This window comes from Heptranchias perlo, chromosome 1, assembly GCF_035084215.1.
Source record: "Heptranchias perlo isolate sHepPer1 chromosome 1, sHepPer1.hap1, whole genome shotgun sequence".
NCBI classification, from domain to species: Eukaryota; Metazoa; Chordata; class Chondrichthyes; order Hexanchiformes; family Hexanchidae; genus Heptranchias; species Heptranchias perlo.
In genome coordinates, this window is record NC_090325.1 from 13,279,545 (window position 1) to 13,303,901 (window position 24,357).

The window sequence follows — 24,357 nt, forward strand, 5'->3', positions numbered from 1 at the left end:
TCAGTTTTTACTGAACCAGACTGAGGGGAAAGAATCCGGATCGTCACATGGACCCACCAAGCAGAATACAACACACAACTTCACAACATTCTTCACAAGCTGCAAGAAAATGGCCCTATACTCAAGCTAGGTGTGAATTTGGTAAGTATATTTTGGCCTAATGGCCACAAAGCAGTGAACGTCTCCACAATCCACAAGGCTGCTCCTCCAAGTAATACATCAGCAGTAGCAGTCTTCTAGGCATGGAAGTGTTCTGATTTTATTCCAAATTTGGCTGCATTTACTGGGCCAGTGAGAACTAACAATTAAAAAGGTAGTATCCTCAAACAGGAAGACAAGCATAATTATGCCTGTCTTGAAGATGGAACCAAACTGGTACAGACACAATGGGCCGAATGGCCTCCTTCTGTGATGTATGATTCTATGAAGTGGAGTTAAGATACAGATCAATCATGAATTAATTGAATGGCGGAACAGGCAAGAGGGGCTGAATGGCCTACTCCTGTTCCTATGCCCTTCCTCAAATCAAGCAATCACTCTCTGGTTGGACAGCAACGGCTTATTATTGTATTAACAGCCCAATGGAGATCTGGATTGATGTTATTCTGGTTGCTTTAGGGGCAGTCCTTTTTACAGGAGATCTTGGTCTAGATTAGTTGTTCACTCAATTCCACAGAGTAACACTACGGCCAGATTGAGCATGATGCATTGCCAATTATATGGGCTATGCAACAATACATATTGGTTGACGATACATTTATGGTTGACGATTTGCAGTGTTCACAGATCACCAGCTTTTGATCCCCGTATTCCCCAAGCGGCAGTCTAAAGCTCCTTCTAGGATTCAGAGCTGGCTATTTAAGGAGCTATGTTATAACATGGTTAACTATTGCTGAAGACCCAATAATCCTGTTGACCGTGTGCAAATCAAGATGATATCAAGTCATTATTCGTAGAGCTGAGGGAGGAAGTCAGTCATTTCGTAGCTCAACATTCTACAGCCAAGGCAATCACTCCAGCTGATATCAAGCAAGCTGCACAGGAGGATCTTACAGTGTCTATGTACAAATCAAAAAGGCACAAGTTAAAGGCCGATTACTGAAAGCCATGGCTGGTTCACCATGAGCTGTTGCTCACTGGGATGACAGTGTTCTATGCATTGAGCATAGTCCTGCTAATGGAGCTGTGGGATCAAGTAATCTCTCACCCACCAGTCAAAACCAAAAGTGTGGTTCCCAGATATAAACAAACAATCAGTTTAGAAGATATACTATCAGCCCATCATAAAGGAATGGTGGGATGTATTGTATTCATCCAGCCACTAGAGGGGGAAATAGGAGTTTTCTGTTGGGACGGCACTGTGATGAGCTGCCAAGTGGAGTTAACATCAAAGTGTGGGGAAGAGTTAAACTCAAAAGAGGACATAGATTCAAGGTAAAAGGCGGGAGGTTTAGAGGGGATTCGAGAAAGAACTTTTTCACCCAGAGGGTGGTTGGAGTCTGGAACTCACTGCCTGAAAGGGTTGTGGAGGCAGGAACCCTCAACATTCAAGAAGCATTTGGATGAGCACTTGAAATGCCATAGCATACAAGGCTACGGACCAAATGCTGGAATATGGGATTAGAGTAGACAGGGCTGATGGCTGGCGCGGACACGATGGGCCGAAGGGCCTCTATCCGTGCTGTATAACTCTATGACTATGATAATACAACTACTAGTGTATGTCCAAACATCCTTGTTCCTACGTTTCAGTCAATGGAGATTTTGGGAAGATTATATTAAAAAAAGAACAATGGTGAATTGATGCTTGCTGTACTGCTCAACCATTACTTTATTTGAAGGGGATGAGCCTCTGTTAAAAAAGGATTCTGCCTTCCCAAATCTTAATTTTAAAAAAGTTAATGCCGACACATTTACTGTGGTTTCCAGTTATTGATTTTCTGCCTGCTCTGTGCTTTAAAGTTACAGGGGGGGCATTTTTTTTGGAGGGGGAGGCAGGGGTGTGGAAGGGTTCACAAAAGGTGGAAATTTTTCAGATAGCGAGGTAAGGGTCATTAATTGGGAGGCAAGGAAATCAAAACCATTCGCATTGGCTACAGCAGCTTTTACACTGCCCTAGTGCAGTGCCAGTTCTGCTCCCCTCTTCTCGTCTGGGTCTCTCCCAACCAGCAGAAACACCAAAAATAAGGTTTGCCAGAATCCAAGGCCAGTTGCTGAAATGCTCTAGTTTATAAAAAAAATAAAGTGATCTCCCCAGGGCAAGCCTTAGTGAGTCTGACAGGATCATTTCTGGTGTTGTCAGAAGCTATGAGAGATCCACGCGATGGGAGCCAGCAGCACCACAGCAATATCAAAGTGGTTTAAGAGAACAAGGATCAGTAGAGATACATCACGTTCCAGGCTGGAATCTCTACCACGTGACGCAATCCCTGCCGGTATTCCAAGCCTATTCTCTACATATCACGTACAGTGTACTGTGTCATAACCACCTAAAGTCTATCTCCAGCTCTTGGTATGGGGCCTACAACTTTCTGATGAGCTAGAAAAAAACCTGCATTTATAGGTTGGGTCTATACTCATTGGAGTTTAGAAGAGAGGAGATCTTATTGAAACATACAAGATTCTGAGGGGACTCGATGGGGTAGATGCTGAGAGGATGTTACCCCTCATGGGGGAATCTAAAACTAGGAGGCATAGTCTCAGAGTAAGAGGTCGCCAGTTTAAGATGGAAATGAGGAGGAATTTCTTCTCCCAGTGGGTCGTGAATCTTTGGAATTCTTTACCCCAAAAAGCTGTGGAGGCCGAGTCACTGAATACATTCAAGGCGGAGTTAGACAAATTTTTGATCAGCAAGAGTCGAAGAATATGGGGAAAGAGCAGGAAAGTGGAGTTGAGGTAAAAATCAGATCAGCCATGATCTCATTAAATGGCAGAGCAGGCTCAAGGGGCCAAATAGCCTACTCCTAATCTCTTATATAGCACCTTAGGACAACCCAAAATGCTTTGCAACTAATAAATTACTTTTGAAGTGTAGTAACTGGTATAGAGGCAAATGTGGCAGCCATTTTGCACAAAGCAAGTTTATCTCAAAGACAGCAAATGAGATGAATGGCCAACTAATCTTTTTTTAAAAAATAAAAGTGTTGTCGGTACAGGAACGATTGTTAGTCAAGACTCCAGGAGAGCTCCCTACACTTCTTCAAACAGTGACTTTGGATCTTCAACATGAATCTGATAAGACGGACAGACTTCGTTTAATGTTTCAGCCAAAAGGCAGCACCTCAGACAATCCAGCACTCCCTCAGTACTGCACTGAAGTGTCATGTCTAGATTATGTGCTCGGGCGCTGGAGTGAGACTTGAATCCACGACCTTCTGACCCAGAAGCAAAGCAGCTACCAAACTGAGCCAAGCGGACACACCGGAAAGCTTGTGGGGTTTATAAAACTAAGCACAGGCAAAAGAATTCTTCCGTAATATTCCCGCTCTCCATTTCTACCGCTACAAATCGAAGCACATCCGTAACATGGCACATTTAAGTTATTACCATTTTGGGCGGCACCAGGATCAGTATAATGTAGCGCACTTCACAGCAGTTCTCCCCCCAGTTCTGAGGTCTTTCTAATCGGCTTATGCACACGTGGCGTCTCTGGAGTGTTGCTACTGTGCACCTGTAGGGGAGGGGAGCAAAACAATGCAACGATTATTTGTAGGAAAGTACTTTACCCGGAATGGAGTAACATTCATGGTAATTCATGATCAGAAGCACCTTCACATCATACAAGCCAACACCCAAGCAGCACCCCAGTCTGAGGAAAAGCAGAATTCCTTACCAGACCCCGAGCCAAGAAACAGTGAGAGGAAAAATTGAGGCACAAGCCCCACGATAAGCCTGAACCTGACTTAAAATGGCTAAATTCCCCCCACCTCTTCCGCCAAGTTCAATCTCTGATCAGTGTTGACTTAGCTGGCATCAGCCAATGCAGCACAAAAGGCTACAGTTGGGCACAGCCAGGAAAGGGTATATAATCGCAGCTTGGATTCTCACTCCTGATCTTTATTTATCAACTGGTGCTGGAAGGAGCACATTGGCGTGTGATCGGATGTGAACAGGTTGACGCTGAGCTCGGAGCCCCCTCAAAAAGGGAGCCAGTATTCACAGTCCAGGCTGACTCGTGGCGAATGGCTACTTGTGCTAGAGATTGGCGATTACACCAGTGAAACCCTAGCACCTTCAGGAGGGCAGAAGCAATTTGGAAAGGAGATAGGGCAAAATTGTTAATTACTCCCAGTTGATATATAGTGCCGCTCCTTCAAGTTGCTAGTCTTCGAATTCTATTTTTTCAAGCAAAAAAAACTTGCTGTGGCACCAAGTCAGGTTTTGGGGGTTTAGGAACCCTGTTTTCCTACCAAAGCAGATTAAGTTTTTATTAGAGGAGAGAATATGCCAAACAGATGTCTTCTGTGTTCAATGCTTACATTGTTCCTGAAAAATCTGTAAATGTAAAAGATATTTACCTAGTAAGTGTATCCATATGTGATCCAACAGCAAAAGAAATGTGAATAGCCACCTATTTAACATGGCCTTGGGCAGATAAAAGAAACTGTGCCTCAGGATGTACACCACAATGGAGCCAATAAACACGGTGTTGGATGAGTATTTCCAAGTAATAAGTCTTCAGGTGTCTCATGTGATTAAGGATAAAAAGTCTATCTTGATCAGCCTGACCAGATTATCAAATCACACTTCGGTCTGAACACAAACTACATTGAAGATCTTTCCCATTAACACTTTCCTAGTCATTAACGGTGCAAATGTGATGGCTAAGAGAGCACATTACACAGGCTGGACCCATTGAGGAATCCAGATGACAAAATACAAGATTTTAATCTATGCCACTTCAACTCAGTCCTGCTACTCCTTTCAAACACACTCCAGTGACGATGGCAGTCGGGATGCTGATAACAGCAAATCGAAACGACCGTTCCTGCGATGGACCGAGATGATTCCACAAATCCAAAGTTGAGTAAAATTAAGGGAAAGTTGGACTTTGGATATCACCCATTTTACATTGTCACCCATTCAGCCGCCCATTATACATCTCTCCCGATTTTCAATTACTTCAATGGATATGAAAATCGGGAGAGATGTATAACAGGAGGCTGAATCGATATCGTCCGTTTTACACTATCGCTCAAAGTCCAAATTACCCCCGTTCTCTTTAGAAAAAAAAAGAAAACTTTAACTAATTGAAGCATCCAAGACTATGAATAAGATGAGAAAAACTGATTCTGGTGAATTATTCACTATAGTGAAGGTTTCAAAAATAAGGGGACAAATCAAAAATTAAGTCCAGAGGTGGAAAGTCAAGCAGCACCTAAGAAGGACAACAGAATTAATGAGCAAGTTGCCAGGAAGACCACTGAAACAAAGAACGAAAATAATTTCAAAAGCAACTAAGTGCATTTTGAGGAGAGAAGGCATTGAGGGATATGGCAGTGCAGAGCTCAAAGGGCACAGGCATATTGGGCCCAATATGAACGAACAAACTAGCATTTATAAATCGCTCCCTTACTGACCTCAGGATGTGGCAAATTGCTTTACAGCCAATTAATTACTTTTGAAGCGTTGTTTGGTCAGCAGCAGATTTGCACACAGCAAGGTCCAACAAATAGGTGGTGAACAAATGAGCAGATAGTCGATTTTGATGATGTTGATTGAGGGATAAATGTTGGCCAGGACACTAGAAGAACCACCTGTTCTTCAAATAGCGCCATGGGATTTTTTACGTCCACCTGACAGATGGGGCCTCGGTTTAACATCTCATCCGAAAGATGGCATCTCTTCAAGTGCAGCACTGGAGTTTCAGACCATGTCTGAGTGACTTGACATCACCCAAGCAGTGAGACAGCACTGTGGTGTTTGGGAGTGTCAAAACTGGGTATCAGCAGCGTTTCAGCGACAGATGGTTAGAGGCTGGCAATGGTACAGAGGTGGACTAAAACTGTCTTTGCAATAGAGGATATGGGACCAGATGATCAGCTCGGGGGTCGAACATCACTTCCATACTACAGCCTACTATAACTACTCTCCTGTTTAATAGCGAAGGTCCAAATGTGTTAAGTGTTGTGAGCAGTGAACACCAGCAGGTTACACTGATCAGCTGGTAAGCTCCAAGGTCAGCAGATTTGGGGGGAAAACCAGTAGCAGAGGGGCTCAGTCCTTCACCCCCAATGTTTTACACAAGTTTTTAAACCCACGAGCTGACCCCTCTTGCCTTTCTATTGCTTAAAAAAAGGGTTAGCATTTGTCAATGTTCACATTGGATTTAATATCTCACTGTTTTTAAATAGGCTGATTTCCAGATCAGCTTTCAGCTTTTGCACCATCAACCGTTAAACAAAATAAATCATACTTAAGAAACAGTAATGCTGTTTTTAAAAAGGAATTTGTAAAAAAGGGCAATGGTCAACAGCTATAGAGAGCAGCAAGGCTAGAAGAGACCATCGGATAAATTAAAAAGGAACGGTTAGGCAATGTCGCATGGAGGTTTTTAAAGTTTGTAGATTATAGGAAATGGGGAAGACTGACAGAAAACAAGTTGCTATTAATGTAGCTGTGAACATCAGGCAGTACACAGACTGCAAAAAAAAACATAACTTGTGTTGGAATGAATTAGAATCTGTTTTGAATAATGCCCGTGAACCCTGCCACAATATCCCAGAACTATTCCTTTAACAATAAAATGAGAACATTATAGGAGACCTATGGAGTCAACATAAACAGCCTCAGCAAGAGCAGCTTTATGGTAAATCTAAGGTTCCAGAGTGTTCCAAGTGGCTGCAGTCTCGGATCCTGTTCTGATTCAATACATCAGCAGGCCACGACTGCCTAACTCGCTCCAGATGAAGTATTCAAACCTCACATCTCTGTTACAGCCATTCTTCCAGACCCATTCAGAAAAAGTACTAAGCCAGGTTCATTGTGGCCCAATGGATCAGGCGACAACCTTTCGTCCTCCAGGCCTGGGGCAGAATCCAACCCGAATAACGACTACAAGTAAACACCCCAAATCGTAACAAGTTGGGGCACCTGGCTCCTCGTTAAAACTTAGTTAAGAAGGACTTACATAAGACAGAGCCAGGACTGCTGGTATTGGACACCAGTAGTTGTTGCAGAGACTCCTTGAATGGTGCTCGACAGGAGGTGCACTGGAACAGAAACATACAATGTTGGAATTAAATAATTTCACAGCACGATATAGGCTATCCCGTAGATTTGAGCGCCTGGGCTGTCCTAGGCACGATATCTTGAAGGCAGCTTCCACATCAGCAATACTACAATGACCTGCTGCAAAACTTCAGATTGGTTTGGACTGATTCTGGCCAGCCTTTTAAAAGAAGGCTTGATTTATATAGCGCCTTTCAAGACCTCAGGACGTCCCAAAGCGCTTTACAGCCACTTTAGAAGTGTAGTCGCTGTTGTAATAAATGTAGGAAACGCAGCAGACAATTTGCACACTGCAAGATCCCACAAACATCAATGAGATCATGACAAGATAAACTGTATTTTTAAAAAGTGATTTTGGTTGAGGGATAAATATTAGCCAGGACACTGGGTAGAACTCCCTTGCTCCTCTTTGAATAATGCCATGGGATTTTTACGTCCACTGAGGGGGCAGGTGGAACCTCAGTTTAACATCTCATCCGAAAACCGGCACCTCCGATACCTCCCTCAGTACTGCACTGGAGCGTCAGCCTAGATTCTGTGCTCAAGTCTCTGGAATGGGACTTGAACCCATGACTTTGATTCAGAGGCGAGATTATACTTGGCCTCAACAGGCCCATGCAAGTTGCCCTTATACAGAGTTGAATTGGTGACAAGCATCATATGCAGAATCCAAGTCCCTGCAATGTAACCAGCACTAGAGTCTAATCAGGCAAACCTTTCACCTATGGGAAGTTTGAAGTACCTTTCTATTAAATATGTAATGGAGGGGAATGGTTGATGCAGTGGTTTGAGCCCTGCCTGTTCAGTCCTAGGACCCATATTCCAAACCAGTCCAGGCTAATAGGATTTAACAAAATAAAAGTATCCTTCAGTTGGCTGTCCTTTGTGAAATGGTTACTCTCAGCTCAGCTCCTAAAGGGGACAGGGCCCAAAAAGTGCAACAGAATGTTTGAAATGGTCACAAATATTAAACATTACAAGAATCATCATTTTATAAAGGGATGAGCAGATTCTCTTATTTTACCTAGTCGTAAGTAGAATTAAGAATAAAATTAAACAGTACATTCTGTAATGTTTTTGGAAGTGTTCCAGTTTTCAGCCTTAAAAAGGAACACTCAGATTTCCTGGAATAAATTTTACTACAGTGCAAAAACATTAGTAAGACTGATGTGAGAGAAGGTGTTTTTTAAAAATAAATGGAAAGAAGAGAAGCAGAAGGGGGTTCCAGGGTAGGGTCAAGGCAATCGAAGGCTACATTCAATTATGGGACAAAAAGGGGGGCTGAACAGGATCAAAGAACCGAAGGATGCAAGGCCCAGGGCTGCAGAGATAGGGCAGGATTAGGCACTGGAGGGATTTGAAGACGAGGATTTTATATTGATGCACTAGGGGACTTTGAGCCATTGTGGGTCAGCAAAGATGGAAGCGGTGGGCGAGTGGGACTTACTGTGGGACAGCGTGCAGGCAGCTAAGTTTTGGAGCAGTTCAAGTTTATAGCAGGTGGAGGGTGGGCGGCTGGTGAGGAGAACACTGAAGACACTGAGCATGGAGGTTACAGATTCATGTAGAAGAGGGGCAGTGGTGGAGTGAAAATAAGCAGCTATGCTGAGTGGTTTGAAGCTCAGCCCTGGGTCCGACAGGATGCCAAGGTTTAATATAGTCTGGTTAAGCCTGAATGAATGTGGTGGGGGGGGGGGGGGGGGGGGCGGGGAGGGAGGAAGAGAGGGGGTGGAAGTCAATGGCAATGGAATGAGGTTTGTGGCAGGATTGAAAATCATATCCAGTTGGAGGAAGTTGTGACTCATCCAAGACTTTGACATCAGACAGGCAGTCCGATAACATGGAGGTTATTGTGGAGGCAAGGGGGGTGATAGGCATCATCAGCATGCATATGGATGCTAACCCCATACCTTGGGTGACAGCGTTGAGAGGCAGCATGTAAGCGGGGGAGAGGGCCAATGACGTATCCTTTCAGGATGCAAGGCAATGATGCAGGGAAGGGGAAGGGCAGGCAAGCCATTGTTTGAGATGCTCTGGCTACAATCAGATAGGTAGGAATTGAACCATGCAATAGCAATCACACAGAATTGGATGACGGAGGAGAGGCATTGGAGAAGGTTGGCATGATTGAACTTGTCAAACAGTGTAGTAAGGTAGAGGTGGATAAGGGGCAATACACCCTCGCCACAATCTCAGAGGAAGACGTTAGCAAGAACTGTTTTGGCATTGCAAGAAGCTGGACTAGAGGCATTCGAACACGAGTTCCAGGAGAGATGGACACAGCTGTGAGATGACATGTTCACAGACTCAAGAAAGGAAAGGGAGTTTGAAGATAGGCAGTAATTGAAGAGTATAGGTGGCTGGGGGTGGATTTTCAGAAGTTCATGGCGGCAGGGGGGGGGGGGGGGGGGGAGGAGGAAAAAAAGAGCAGGGCGCAAGAGGAATGATGGCAATTTTGAAGGGGAGAGGGATGTTGCCTGAGAAAAGGGAATAAGAGATGGGTCTCATGGATGAAGTGAGCTTGAAGAGGAGAAAAGGCAGCAGAGATGGGCAGGTTGCAGGATAAGTGTGGGTGAGAGACTGGGGAAGGGGAGAGGGAAGAAGCAGTGGGGGCAGCTGCATGAAGTGGTCTTGATCTTTGAGATGAGAAATCCATGAACCCCTTGCACTTGGTGTTTGAGGGGAGGGTGTAGGGAGAAACACTGAACAAGGGCTTAAGGCAGCAGTTGATCCTGGCAAAAACAAGGTTGTCTTTGCACTCCAGGATAGTCCTGGAGTAGTGGATGACTTTGGCAGAGAAGGGTGAAGCACAGTAATGCTCGACAAATCAAGCCAGATTGAGTGGCTGATGACAACCAGTAAAGCGCCTTGTGACATTTTACTACGTTAAGGGCACTATATAAATGCAAATTGTTGTGCGCCGGGTACATGCAAGTTTGCACCCCTCTAATTTGAAGAGGAGAGGATGGGGGCTGTAGCAGGGGAATGACAGGAATTGCAGACAGTGATCGATTTGCAGAGAATGAAGTGGCCTGAGACAGAAGCGAGAAAGCAAGTTGACAGCAGCAGAGGAATTGTGACGCGTGGAGGAGCAAAGACAAGGAAATGGGAATTTGAGAGCTTTTTTCCCCTCCGGTAGACATCGAGATTAGGGTTTGGGGGGTCGGGGGAGAAAGAGTAGGAGGAGGATCTGGGCGATAAACAACAGGAACCCGACCAACAGCAAGCTGAGAAGCGATCCGGTTCTGAGTCAGGAGAGAAGAGATAGATCCAGGAACAAATCAAAAGCATCAGCCAAGACGTTAGTGGAGTTTGATCAAGAAAGTTCCCCTTTCAGAGCTAATTCATGGGCCAATGCGACAGCACCATTACCATGTCCCTCTTGCAAAGTGCCCGAATCGGTGAACAAACTGGTCATGACTTCGTCAACGTTGCAATTGGGCTCCGCGTTCTCCGGCTCCACGACATTCTTGAGCATCTCTTGCAGAACATCGTCAAGTGACAGGGCCGACACGTCCAGCAGGATCCCGGCCGTCGCAAGAAACCCATCCAGGTCTCGGTGGGCTCGTACCTCCTCAAAGTTCTTCAACTTCAGGTACTGCAAGAAAAAGGCAGGAGACACACACAGGCTTCTATCTAAAGATGTCAAAACAGAGGTAGAGTTTCGAAAGCTATTTCACCTTCAACATTATTCAAGGACCTCCAAAAGTATATGTGCACAGTATTAGCCAGTAACGTACAATCCCCTCCGTCATTTTATAAACCCTTTACCATCTGCTGCCTCCCCCCTCAGACTTCCATTTTTAAAAAATGAACCACGTGGGGATAGGGGAAAGCAGCGATTCTCCATTGTCCCAACTCCCACCCCACAAAAACCAACAAGATGTGTGCGGGTCAGTCAATGCTGGGAACTGACCGACAGTGGATGCATCACTACTGAAGAACGGGCATTGTCCACCAGAACCATCAATGTTTGGATGGGAGGGAGGCTGGCTAGTAGGCCTCACGGAATTTAATTGGCCGAATCTCGCTGGAAAAATAACAGCGTGTTAACGACGCATAAAGCGCAAATTGGTCAGCAAGTTTGGGGGATTACGAGATACGCTGCGAGTTGCCAATCTCCAGAACTAGCTGGTCGATTTGCTTCGCACAAACAGCATCTTGCTTTTAGCCTCCCCCTTTTTTTTTTTTTAAGAACTCGCTGGATTTGCTCCTTAATTGCTCATTAAACTCGCCGCAGAAATATTACGATAAAGTGGAGTTCAGCAACCACAGATGTCAGGGACGTACAAAACAACTAGTTTGGGTGGAATAAGTATCTCAGGATGGTGAGAAAGCAGCTAAAAAAAAGTGCGAGAACTGGGCAGAAGTGACTTGTTCTTGTTTTGAGTAAAAAGAGGAAAAGAGCAGTTATGTTATACTCTCATAAAAAGGATCAAGCTGTTGCTGCAAGGGTTTACTCTTGGTCAAGTTTTGATGGCACTAGCGCAAGTTAAACAAGCAAACTAGATACTCAAGTTTTCAAATTTACATTCATTTACAGGGCACTTTCATGCTGGCACAAGAGGAAATAGTAGACTGCGGTGAAGCAAGTTTAAAAAGGTACACCATTTCTTTCCCAGTTGCAGGCCAGAAAATAAAATACATGTCCAAAAAAAGTCACTGGAAACTCCCACCCAACCTCAAAAGGCATGAACACCAGACTTAACTCCGCTGTATTGCTGAACACTTATCTGTTCACTCATTTTGCATGATATAGTTTGCTGACAATCTAAAATTGTCAAGGGGGAGGGGGCTTAAAGCTGTTCCCCCCCCACCCACAATCCAAGTAAATCAGGCTGAACCTCAAGCCCTCAGCACTTGGCAACATGTATAACCTCAGAAATTCCTTTGGGACAGAAGGTATGGAAAGTGAGCTTTGGTCAGTTCATAAATACTGTCCCATCCATTCCTTTTTAGATGGATCAAAATTACTGCCCCAGTCTACTGTCAATCAGCAGAAAAGTGATGGAAGGTGTCATCAACAGTACTATCAAGCGGCACTTACTCACCAATAACCTGCTCACCGATGCTCGGTTTGGGTTCCTCCAGGACCACTCGGCTCCAGACCTCATTACAGCCTTGGTCCAAACATGGACAAAAGAGCTGAATTCCAGAGGCAAGAGTGACTGCCCTTGACATCAAGGCAGCATTTGACAAATCAGTCTGAATTAATTGAATGGCGGAACAGGCAAGAGGGGCTGAATGGCTACTCCTGTTCCTATGCTCTTCCTCAAATCAAGCAATCACTCTCTGGTTAGATAGCAACAGCTTATTGTTATATTAACAGCCCAAGGAGATCTGGATTGATGTTATTCTGGTTGCTCACATGGTAAAATTGAAGTCAATGGGAATCAGGGGGAAAACTCTCCAGTGGCTGGAGTCATACCTAGCACAAAGGAAGATGGTAGTGGTGGTTGGAGGCCAATCATCTCAGCCCCAGGACATTGCTGCAGGAGTTCCTCAGGGCAGTGTCCTAGGCCCAACCATCTTCAGCAGCTTCATCAATGACCTTCCCTCCATCATAAAGGTCAGAAATGGGGATTTTTCTGATGATTGCACAGTGTGCAGTTCCATTCCTGACCCTTCAGATAATGAAGCAGTCCATGCCCATATGCAGCAAGACCTGGACAACATCCAGGCTTGGGCTGATAAGTGGCAAGTAACATTCGCGCCAGACAATGACCATCTCCAACAAGAGAGTCTAACCACCTCCCCTTGACATTCAACAGCATTACCATTGCCGAATCCCCCACCATCAACATCCTGGGGTTCACCATTGACCATAACTGAACCAGCCATATAAATACTGTGGCTGCAAGAGCAGATCAGAGGCTGGGTATTCTGTGGTGAGTGACTCACCTCCTGACTCCCCAAAGCTTTTCCACCATCTACAAGTTACAAGTCAGGAGTGTGATGGAATACTCTCCACTTGCCTGGATGAGTGCAGCTCCAACAACACTGAAGAAGCTCGACACCATCCAGGACAAAGCAGCCCGCTTGATTGTTTTAGGTGATTGGGGTGCCATTCACTCCCTCCACCACCAGGGCATCGTGGCTGCAGTACCATCTACAAGATGCACTGCAGCAACTCACCAAGGCTTCGACAGCACCTCCCAAACCCACGACTTCTACCACCTAGAAGGACCAGGGCAGCAGGCACATGGGAACAACAACACTTGCACGTTTCCCAAGTCACACCATCCCGATTTGGAAATATATTACCGTTCCTTCATCGTCGCTGGGTCAAAATCCTGGAAGTCCCTTCCTAACAGCACTGTGGGAGAACCTTCACCACACGGACTGCCGCAGTTCAAGGTGGCGGCTCATCGCCACCTTCTCAAGGGCAATTAGGGATGGGCAATAAATGCTGGCCTTGCCAGTGATGCCCACATCCCATGAATGAATAAAAAAAATTGCTATAGCAGTAGCGTGAATGCAAAAGATCAAACTGAGCACATAGGTTGTACACAACCAAATCCCAAGAAAATTCACTCTTTTATGCCCCATTTAAGATTCTGGTGGCGGTTTAAGACTCTGGATTGGCGTGCCAAACTGGAAAACTCGCAAAAAAGTGACATCAAAACATCTCAGGACAGGTCCATGACAAACAGTTGTACGGAAAGCTCAGTGGGACCCATGGCTTTTCACTCATTAAGTTGAAGGTATACCAAACATTCCATCAGTTTCGCAGGAGATTGGAGTAAAAGCTGCAGGGATTACCCTCATCTTTTGCGGACACACTTGTGGACTTGCACCAATAACGACTTGTAGGCTATTACAGATATGCATAGATAGTGACTCTCCTCACCTCTTGCCCCAATTCAGAGGCATTGCCCCCCCTTCCTTCTCAATTTCCCCCGTAATCTCCCCCCCTCAACTCATGCTGCTGCGCTCCTCCTCCCTCACCCATCCCACTGTTCATCTGGCATTTTTCTCCATCTCTTCCTCACTTTAAGCTAGCACTCCTCTCCTTGCTCCCCGTAGTTCTAGCGGGCGGTCTTTCCTCTCCACTGTCCTCCAGTTCACACAGACACCCTTCAACACCACCCCCCCAACAACTCTTGCCAGATGCTGCTACCGATTATGGGGCACAAATTCACACGACCTTTTTAAACATAGAAAAGCACAGAAACAGGCCATTCAGCCCAACAGATCTATGCTTGTATTTATGCTTTGCACAAGCCACCTCCCATCCGACTTCATCTAACCCTATCAATATATCCCTCTATTCCTTTCTCCATGTGTTTATCTAGCTTCCCCTTAAATGCATCTATGCTATTCACCTCAACTACTCCCTGTGGTAGCGAGTTCCACATTCCAGCCACTCTCTGGGTAAAGAACTTTCTCCTGAATTCCCCATTGGATTTATTGGTGATCATTTTATGGCCGCTAGTTTTGGACTCCCCCGCAAGTGGAAACATCTTCCCTACATCTACCCTATCAAACCCACCCAATTTTGAAGACCTCTATCTTTCCGGGAGATCGGAATTTTCTGCTATAGCATGGGAGACAGTTCTACCCACAGGGAAGCAATAGCAGCATCAGGTAGGAACTGGGAACTGCTGATATTCACCCCCCAAAACCGAAGCTCGGATACCAAAATACTGACTGAATAAAACACGGATGGTTGGCATGTAGTGTGACTTGTACTGTCACCACCATTAGGGAAATTTGAAGCGACTCATTTTGTGCGATTGTATCATTCACATTCATCATTGCAGGCATATAGGAAAAGAACAGGGGTGTGGGACTAATTATATAGTTCTTTCGGAGACGACACAGGCCGAATGGCCTCCTTCAATACTGGATGGTGCTATGATCAGAGACAGAAAGCTGTGGTTCAGTCTTGCACGTTTTACTTTCAAACTCGGACGGTGAGGATTTTTAAAAAAAAAAATTATCCTAAAATTCAAAACATGCCTTTCCTATTTGAAAAAAAAGTCAAGTCTGCATCTAATCCCAATGTAAGCAGATTCCTGGCGTTGCCCTCGCACAAATTGCTCAGCAGCAGTACAAAACAGTCCTGGTTAGCTTCCTTGCACTGTAATAAAATATAAAAATGCCATTTAAATCAGAATTCTTTGCCTATCAGGACACTTTTTAAAAAGTTGAGCCATTGCAAACGACTTGTAAGCCTTGTGCAAGAGGGAATGTTGTTTACATCATTGGAGAGGGAGAGTGCTTTAGCACAATTTAAAATATAAACACGCACACACATAAAAAAACGCTCATTCCTTCTACTACCCAACAGGATTTACAAGGTCTCCTGCGACATCGGTAACAGTGAGTCAGATGATATAGTGTCAGACGATAACTGTTTTATAGGGCGATGAGTTTAAGTGTGGCATCTCCAGAGAGCACCCTATGGTTTTCCAACCTGTGTGTCGGGAGGAATCCCCTCGAGTATAAATCGATAAATTCCTGGGGGATCCCCTGTCCTACGTCCCAAGGCCAAGGTCAGCCAACGGTTTGTCAGTACGCGGCCACAGGAATAACGTACTGGAAAAAAATAATCAGCGAATACACTAACAGGATAGAATGCTAAATTTACTAGATACTGGGCTCAATGCATTAGGGCATGCAGGCTCCAGACAAGACAGGAATCTATCGATTAGACTTGGAAAGTCTATGGCAAACGGGTATCCCTCGTAACGAGATGAAATTAAAATATAAAGCCCTGGCTCAGACCCTGCCATGCCATCCTGCTGCGAGTATTTTTGGCATAACATCATCAAGTAGAACTAAAGCCAGGATGGTAACTCATACCATGTAGCAGCAGAATTAATGAACCAAAAACAAGAGAACTGAGTACGCTATAAAAAATATCCAGAATAACTCGTTTAGGATATGGCATGTCACAAGGGGCCTCAGCATTCATGTGTGGGGAATGGGTCCAAAGACCTTGTGGGGAAGGTTGTCCAAAGACTCTAGAAAGAGTTTCAATCATCATTGGATCACCTCGACTGTCTTGCAGCCACTGCAAGCCAGGGATAAGTCTATACACTGTGTTCTTGATCATAGAAATAGAACTATACAGCATAAAAAAGGAGGCCATTCTGTCCACCGTGCCTGTGCCAGCTCTTTGAAAGAGTTACCAATTAGTTCCACTCACCCCGCTTTTCCCCCATAGCCCTGCAAATTTCTCCTTTTCACGTATATATCCAATTCCGTTTTGAAAGTTACTACTGAATCGTCTTCCACTACCCATTCCAGATCATCACAACTCGCTGCGTTAAAATCTCATCTCCCCTCTGGCTTTTTTTGCCAATTATCTCAAATCTGTGTCCTCTGATTACTGACCCTCCTACCAGTGGAAACAGTTTCTGCCTCTCTATCAATCCCTTCATATTTCCTTTATTCTCCTCCTCATAATGCAACACAGCAGCATTTTATTTGGTGTCATTACTAAAATCAGGTTTTGTACCTCAAAATTTCTAAAAGGAAATTCCACATGCACGAGGGAATCATTCCACCTCATTGCTCCCACCTCACTCATCTGTGCCCATTACATGAACGGTCAGTCACACTGTGCATTGATGCGGGAAACTAATAACTAAAAATCGAAACACCTCAGTTCAAGTGTTATTGCGAGAGCAACTTACCAACAGGAGCACCCTTTTGTCAAACATAAAGAAGGCAGAAAGGACAATATAAAAGAAAAAAGGGTCGTTTTAGGCTGTTGTAAATTGGAGTTGAATTTTTTTCCTTCTTAAAATAGTCGTTTCCTCTACTTTGACTAGCTCACCATAGGGAGGAAGGGTTTCAGTTATATATTACCTCACTGCGTCACAGAAATGCCCCAAAGTGCTTCCAGACAACGAATGCACTGCAGCAACTCGCCCAGGCTTCTTCGACAGCACCTCCCAAACCCACGACCTCTACCACCTAGAAGGACAAGAGCAGCAGGCACATGGGAACAACACCACCTGCACGTTCCCCTCCAAGTCACACACCATCCCGACTTGGAAATATATTGCCGTTCCTTCATCGTCGCTGGGTCAAAATCCTGGAACTCCCTTCCTAATAGCACTGTGAGAGAACCTTCATCACACGGACTGCCGCGGTTCAAGAAGGCGGCTCACCACCACCTTCTCAAGGGCAATTAGGGATGGGCAATAAATGCCGGCCTCGCCAGTGACATCCACATCCCATGAACGAAAAAAAGTGGGGCCCCAGTGTCAGATCCTGAATGGCAAATCGATCACAGAGCAAAGAAATTGCTGCCCTTTTTTTTTAAGAAAACCAATCAAGCTCTTTAGCTCAGCCCCTCAAAATGACCTGCAGAAGGAAAAATCCTTTCACGACCTCAAAGTACTTTTGAGCTGTTATATAGGGAAACACAGCAGCAAGGTCCCACAAACAATGTGCTAATGACCAGATAATCTGATTTTTTTTTTAAGTTGTTGTTTGAGGGATAAATATTATCCAGGACACCGGGAAGAACTTTCCTGCTCCTCTTCGAATACCGCCATGGAATCTGTTACATGCAGCAGAGGGGGCCTCTGTTTAAAATCTCATCCAAAAACCGGCACCTCCGACAGTGCAGCACGCTGTCAGTACAGCACTGGAGTGTCAGCCTAGATTTTGTGCTCCAGTCTCTAGAGTGGGAGTTGAACCCATGACTTTCTGCCGCTGGGAGGTAAAAGTGCCACCACTGAGCCAAGGCGGACACTGCGGCTCCTGTCTGTCCACAGGCAAACTGTGAATGCATGGGCACACCTTCCCCAATGTAAACAACCCCATTCGACCCCCCCCCCCACCCCGCCCCGTACAGCTGAGCCATCCATGGTGCTGTGGAGTTGGCTTTGGCTGCACTCCCCAGAGGAACCCTCTCCCCCAACAGTATTCAGAACTGAACACCTGTTGGAGAGCGAGTCGCACTCGGGACTCCTGCACTACCTGCTTGGTCCTCCTTGACTGCCTGGCGGTCACCCAGTCCCTCTCTGCCTGCACTTTAAGCTGCGGGGTGACCACCTCCTGAAACGTGCTATCCACGAAGCTCTCAGCCTGGCAGATGCACTGCAGTGACGCCAGCTGTTTCTCAAGCTCTGAAATCCAGAGCTCGAGCTCCTCCAGCTGGAGACACGTCCTGCACCTGTGATTTTTTTTCAAGACACGGAAAGCATCCTGGAGTTCCCACATGGCACAGGCCGTGCTTTCAATGGGAGTGAGCTGCCCTGCCATGCCTCGGTTTATTTCATTGTTTATTAAACTTAAAAATAAATTAAGCCTTAAAAAAAACTCAACAGAAAAAGAAACGCTCACCAGCTACCAGCCACTTGGAACAAATGAGCCTCTGGAACAGGATGTGTAATCCCATCAATGGGTCAACTAGAATCTTATGAGGTGATTTATATTATTTTGGGTTTATGCTTCAACAACTGTTCATAACATTTTTTTGTATTATACAAATTGATAACTACCAAAGGGTACTGTTCTCAGCTCAAAAGGCCATTAGTTCCATAAAGCACATATTTTAAAATCACTGCCAATTAAAACAATTTCCTTTTCTTGCTCAACAACCACCAACCTGTTGCAGGCTTCTTGGGGGCCGTCTTTGCTTTCTACGTTCAAGTGTCAGCTGTGGTTCAATTGTAGCATTCCTGCCTCTGAGTCAGAAGGTTGTAGGTTCAGGTCTCACTCCAGAGTCCAGAGCACAAGGTCTAGGGCTGACACTTCAGCACAGAACTGAGGGAGTGCTGCACTGTTGGAGGTGCCGTCTTTCAGATGAGACGTTAAACCGAGGCCCCGGTCCGCGCTCAGGTGGACGAAAACATTCCATGGCACTATTTCGAAGTCATCATCACATTGCTGCTGTTTCTGGGACCTTGCTGCCACATTTCCTATATTACAACGGTGACTACACTTCAAAAAGTACAATAGCTGGCTATAAAGCGCTTGGGGCGCCTTGAGGTTGTGAAAGGCACTACATAAATGCAAGTCTTTCTTTCTCCTGTCATTTATGGTGTGCCAGTGAGCAGAATACCTCTCAGCAAAAACAAATTCTCTCCAAGTCAACTTCTCCAGCCAAAAGATTACCAAATGCAATTGACAGGAAGCTATACCATCCACATGGAACTTTGCATCACAGAAGGCAGCCGTTCGGCCCATCATGTCTGTGCCGGCTCTTTGAGCAATCCCACTGACCTACTGTATCTACACTACCAACCCCAGAGTGCATGATCCATTTGGTGACCGCTGCCAACATGTTAAAACACTGAAGAACCTCCACGTAATCTACGACTTGGAACTGGCCAAGTCGCACATTACATACAGCCCAATGCAAGTGGAGCAAAAAGAACAGCAAAGAGCGAGCACAGCATGAGCCTTTTGAAGGCTGACTGAAGTCCATTAAGATAATGCAAGCACTAGCACAAGCCAGAAGAGTTGATAGCTCAAGTATCTAAATAGAGTGTGTGGATCCGATCAGAGCCAGGACACCTTTTTTTATTTGCTCCAGTGTTTTAAAAACAGCTGGGAGGTTGCAAATGGAGCCAAAACAAAGTCTGCACAAGCTTCAGCAGCACTGAATGCCATCAAGTGTGGGCGTTTTAAACAGGTGAAAAATCTGAAGGGGGCCAGCAGTGCTATTGTGCAGGTAAAGCACCCACACTCCCGTTCTCTTCAAAACTTACAGGTTAAAATCCATGCCAATGGAGACTTGAGGGATGAAATAATAAAACAAGGTCACCCATGGGGCAACACATTTAATCTGCTGGTGAGATTATACTGCCCGCTAAAATCTGCAGAATTAGGCCCCCAAAATTCCACGGGTCACAATCGTGTCTGCCAGGGTGGTCCTCTCCCAGCGTTGTCCAATGCAGTATGTGGACTCGTAGAATGAGTCACAGCAGGAGGCCATTTGGCCCATTGTGCCTATGCCAGCTCTTTGGTAGAGCTATCCAATTAGTATTAGTCCCCTGCTCTTTCCCCATAGCCCTGCAAGTTTTTCCTTTAAGTATTTATCCAATTTCCTTTTGAAAGTTACTATTTAATCTGCTTCCACCACCCTTTCAGGCAGCGCATTACAGATCATAACTTGCTGCGTAAAAATGTTTTTCCTCATGTCACCGCTGGTGCTTTTGCCAATTATCTAAAATCTGTGCCCTCTGGTTACTGACCTGCTTGCCACTGGTAACAGTTTCTCCTTATTTACTCTATCAAAACCTAGGGGGAGGTCCCATCATTTAAATACCCATGGCAGTCACCCGACACTGGCCAGTGTCCACATCACTCAAACAAAAGGTGCCCCTCAGCACCTTTTAAAAAAGGGGAACAATAATATTGATGACTTAAAAATAAAGTAATTACCTGCCTTCAGGGGTTAGGCCGCAATTGAGGCCTGGACCCCCCCCCACCTCAAGCTGTGCCCCACTTCCGCTGCGCCTCAAGCTGGTACTACAACTACAGTCCCCAGGAAACAATCCTGGTTAGTGAGTTGAATATTATAAGTGTTTTTGCCTCCCCTCCCCCTGAACGTTATCCAGTGTCTAATTCTCATGCAGTACCATGTCCAAATGAGTATGAGACCACGGGGGAGGAATCACAGCTGGCCCAAGTTTGCCCTTCAACATTGAGATGCGTACACTTTCAATCACAGTCACAGCAATCAGTAGTATGAAGCAACCGAATTATCCCCACCCACACTACAGGCACTGAGGGCAGCTCCCCCACTGCCTCCAAATCGGTCAGCTAACTCAGCACAGCCAAAGAATTGAACCTGCACCTTCTAGTTTGCCTGGCTAACCTTGCCGTTCTGTTTGAGACCCCACTTGAGCCCAGACAAATGGCTGACAGCACGGACGTCAAAAATCAAGCAATGTTTAGAGTGTGGGGCTCTGGTTACAGATCAGCCAATCAGGTAATGGTTTTCTATTATGGCAGTAGAATTGCCATCTTGCTCCAGATAGGGTAATTGGCTCACAAGGAATGCCTCAACTGGTAGGTTGGTCCTGGCTGGAGAAATGTCAGGAAGTACCACCAGCGCCCTGTGCTGATAAGCTGGGTGACTTTAGCTGGTTCAGCTCCACTGAAAACCTTCGTGCCCACGTGCCTGGGGGTGTATGTACTCTGAACCTGGGCTCTGTCCACCTGCACAGAGACTCTCTGGATGTGGGTTCACATCGGGCACACAAAATCTCTACTTGTACGAATTTCTCAGTAGCTTGGCTTTTGGAGACTCAGAACATTGCAGTGGGTTTCTGTGTGTAATCAGACACCCAGTCGATCAAAAGTAAACCATCGTGCCCCCCCCCCATTAGAAATGGTCATTTAGCGGTTTCCAATTCTGGTTTTAATAAAAAGGAGTGTGGGGTGGCCAATAAAGCACAGATCTAAAAAAAGGAAACTACGAAGGTATGAGGAGTGAGTTGGCTATGATAGATTGGGGAACTTCATTAAAAAGGCATGACGGTGGATAGGCAATGGCTAACATTTAAGGAACTAATGCATGAATTGCAACAGTTATACATTCCTTTCTGGTGCAGAAACAAAAAAGGAAAAGCGGCCCAACCATGGCTCACAAAAGAAATTAAGGATAGTATTAGATCCAAAGAGGAGTCATATAAAGTTGCCAGAAAAAGTAACAAGCCTGAGGATTGGGAGCAGATTAGAATTCAGCAAAAAAAGGACCAAAAGATTGATTAAGAGGGGACAAACAGAATGCGAGTAAACTTGCAAGGAACATAAAAGCAGACTGTAAAAGCTTCTACAAGTATGTAAAAAGAAAAAGATTAGAGAAGACAAATGTAGGTCCCTTACAGTCAGAAACAGGAGAATTTATAATGGAAACAGGGAAATGGCAGAGCAAACAAACAAATACTTTGGTTCTGTCTTCATGGAAGAGGACACAAATAACTTCCCAGAAATACGAGGGAACCAAGGGACAAGTGAGAAGGAGGAATTAAAGGAAATTAGTATTAGTAAAAAAAGTGCTGGAGAAAGAGAGGGACTGAAAGCTGATAAATCCCCAGGGCCTGATAATCCGCATCCCACAGTACTAAAAGCGGTAACCATGGAAATAGTGGATGCATTAGTTGTCATCTTCCAAAATTCTATTATGAAACAGTTCCTGCAGATTGGAGGGTGGCAAATGTAACCCCACTATTTAAAAAAGGAGGGAGAGAAAACAGGGAACTACAGACAAGTTAGCCTAGCATCAGTAGTAGGGAAAATGCTGGAGTCAATTATAAAGGATGTGATACCAGGACACTTAGAAAATATCAACAGGATTAGACAAAGTCAACACTGATTTATGAAAGGGAAATTGTGTTTGACAAACCTATTGGAGTTTTTTTTTTTTGAGGATGTAACTGGTAGAATAGATAAGGGAGAACCAGTGGATGTGGTTTATTTGGATTTTCAGAAGGCCTTTGATAAAGTCCCACATAAGGGGTTAGTGTGCAAAATTAAAGCACATGGGATTGGGGGCAATATACTGGCATGGATTGAGAATTGGTTAAAAGACAGGAAACAGTAGGAATAAATGGGTCTTTTTCGGGGTGGCAGGCAGTGACTAGTGGGGTACTACAGGGATCAGTGCTTGGGCCCCAGCTATTCACAATATATATCAATGATTTGGATGAGGGAACCAAGTGTAATATTTCCAAGTTTGCTGATGACACAAAACTAGGTGAGAATGTGAGTTGTGAGGAGGATGCAAAGAGGTTTCAAGGTGACAGATAAGTTGAGTGAGTGGGCAAATACATGGCAGATGCAGTGTAATGTGGATAAATGTGAAGTTATCCACTTCGGAAGGAAAAACAGAAAGGCAGAGTATTATTTAAACGGTGATTAGATTGGGGAATTTTGATGTACAAAGGGACCTGGGTGTCCTTGTACACCAGTCACTGAAAGCAAACATGCAGGTGCAGCAAGCAGTTAGGAAGGCAAATGGTATGTTGGCCTTCATTGCAAGAGGAATTGAGTATAGGAGCAAGGATGTCTTACTGCAGTTATACAGGCCATGATGTGGAGATGCCAGTGATAGACTGGGGTGGACAAATGTATGGAATCTTACAACACCAGGTTATAGTCCAACAGTTTTATTTGAAAATCACAAGCTTTTGGAGGCTGTCTCTTTCGTACACTCACCTGATGAAGGAGAAAGCCTCCGAAAGCTTGTGATTTTCAAATAAAACTGTTGGACTATAACCTGGTGTTGTAAGATTCCTTACATTTGCAGTTATACAGGGCCTTGGTGAGACCACACCTGGAGCATTGTGTGCAGTTTTGATCTCCTTACCAAAGAAAGGATATAGTTGCCATAGAGGGAGTGCAGCGAAGGTTCACCAGACTGATTCCTGGGAGTACAGGATTGTCGTATGAGGAGACATTGGGTCGACTCGGCCTGTATTCACTAGAGTTTAGATGAATGAGAGGGATCTCATTGAAATGTATAAAATTCTGACAGGGCTAGACAGACTGGATGCAGGGAGGATGTTTCCCCTGGCTGGGGGGTCTAGAACGAGGGGTCACAGTCTCAGGATACAGGGTAGGATATTTAGGACTGAGATGAGGAGAAATTTCTTCACTCAGAGGGTGGTGAACCTGTGGAATTCTCTACCACTGAAGGCAGTGGAGGCCAAGTCACTGAATATATTTAAGAAGGAGCTAGATAGATTTCTAGAGGCAAAAGGCATCAAGGGGTATGGGGAGAGAGCGGGAATATGGTATTGAGATAGAGGATCAGCCATGATCATATTGAATGGTGGAGCAGGCTCGAAGGGCCGAATGGCCTAATCCTGCTCCTATTTTCTATGTTGCTATGTTTCTATGATTTTACTACTTGGCTGATACATGCCCTCAAAACTCCACAAAAATACATCTTTAGAATATGACAAAAAAGGTAAACAAAACACGACGCCACAGTTGTGGGAAACAGCTTTGTTTAATTCTTAGCAATTCAGACTGTACACAATGATGCAATTTGTGAAGCTCCCAGGCATAGTGGCCCCTATTTAGACAGAAGTCATGTTTCTCCACTCCCATTTGCTTCACGAGGCAGCTCTGGAATGTATAGCACATTAGGACGTTCAGTGGCTTCAAACTTAAGCTTATCAGACCCTGCGTGCACACTCACAACCT

General features: G+C 45.0%; 1 protein-coding gene across 6 annotated transcripts in view; it reads right to left on the reverse strand.

The window, feature by feature from the left end:
• The window catches only part of slc4a11 (solute carrier family 4 member 11), a 150,545-nt gene that overhangs the window by 53,660 nt on the left and 72,528 nt on the right, over positions 1-24,357 (reverse strand). For all 6 annotated transcript variants that reach the window (XM_067980880.1, XM_067980938.1, XM_067980808.1 and 3 more), the window contains 3 exons: positions 10,603-10,828; positions 7,130-7,211; positions 3,547-3,670 (listed from right to left, as the gene is read on the reverse strand). In XM_067980880.1, coding sequence (XP_067836981.1) covers positions 3,547-3,670; positions 7,130-7,211; positions 10,603-10,828 — 432 coding nt within the window. The remainder of the gene's footprint in view (positions 1-3,546; positions 3,671-7,129; positions 7,212-10,602; positions 10,829-24,357) is intronic.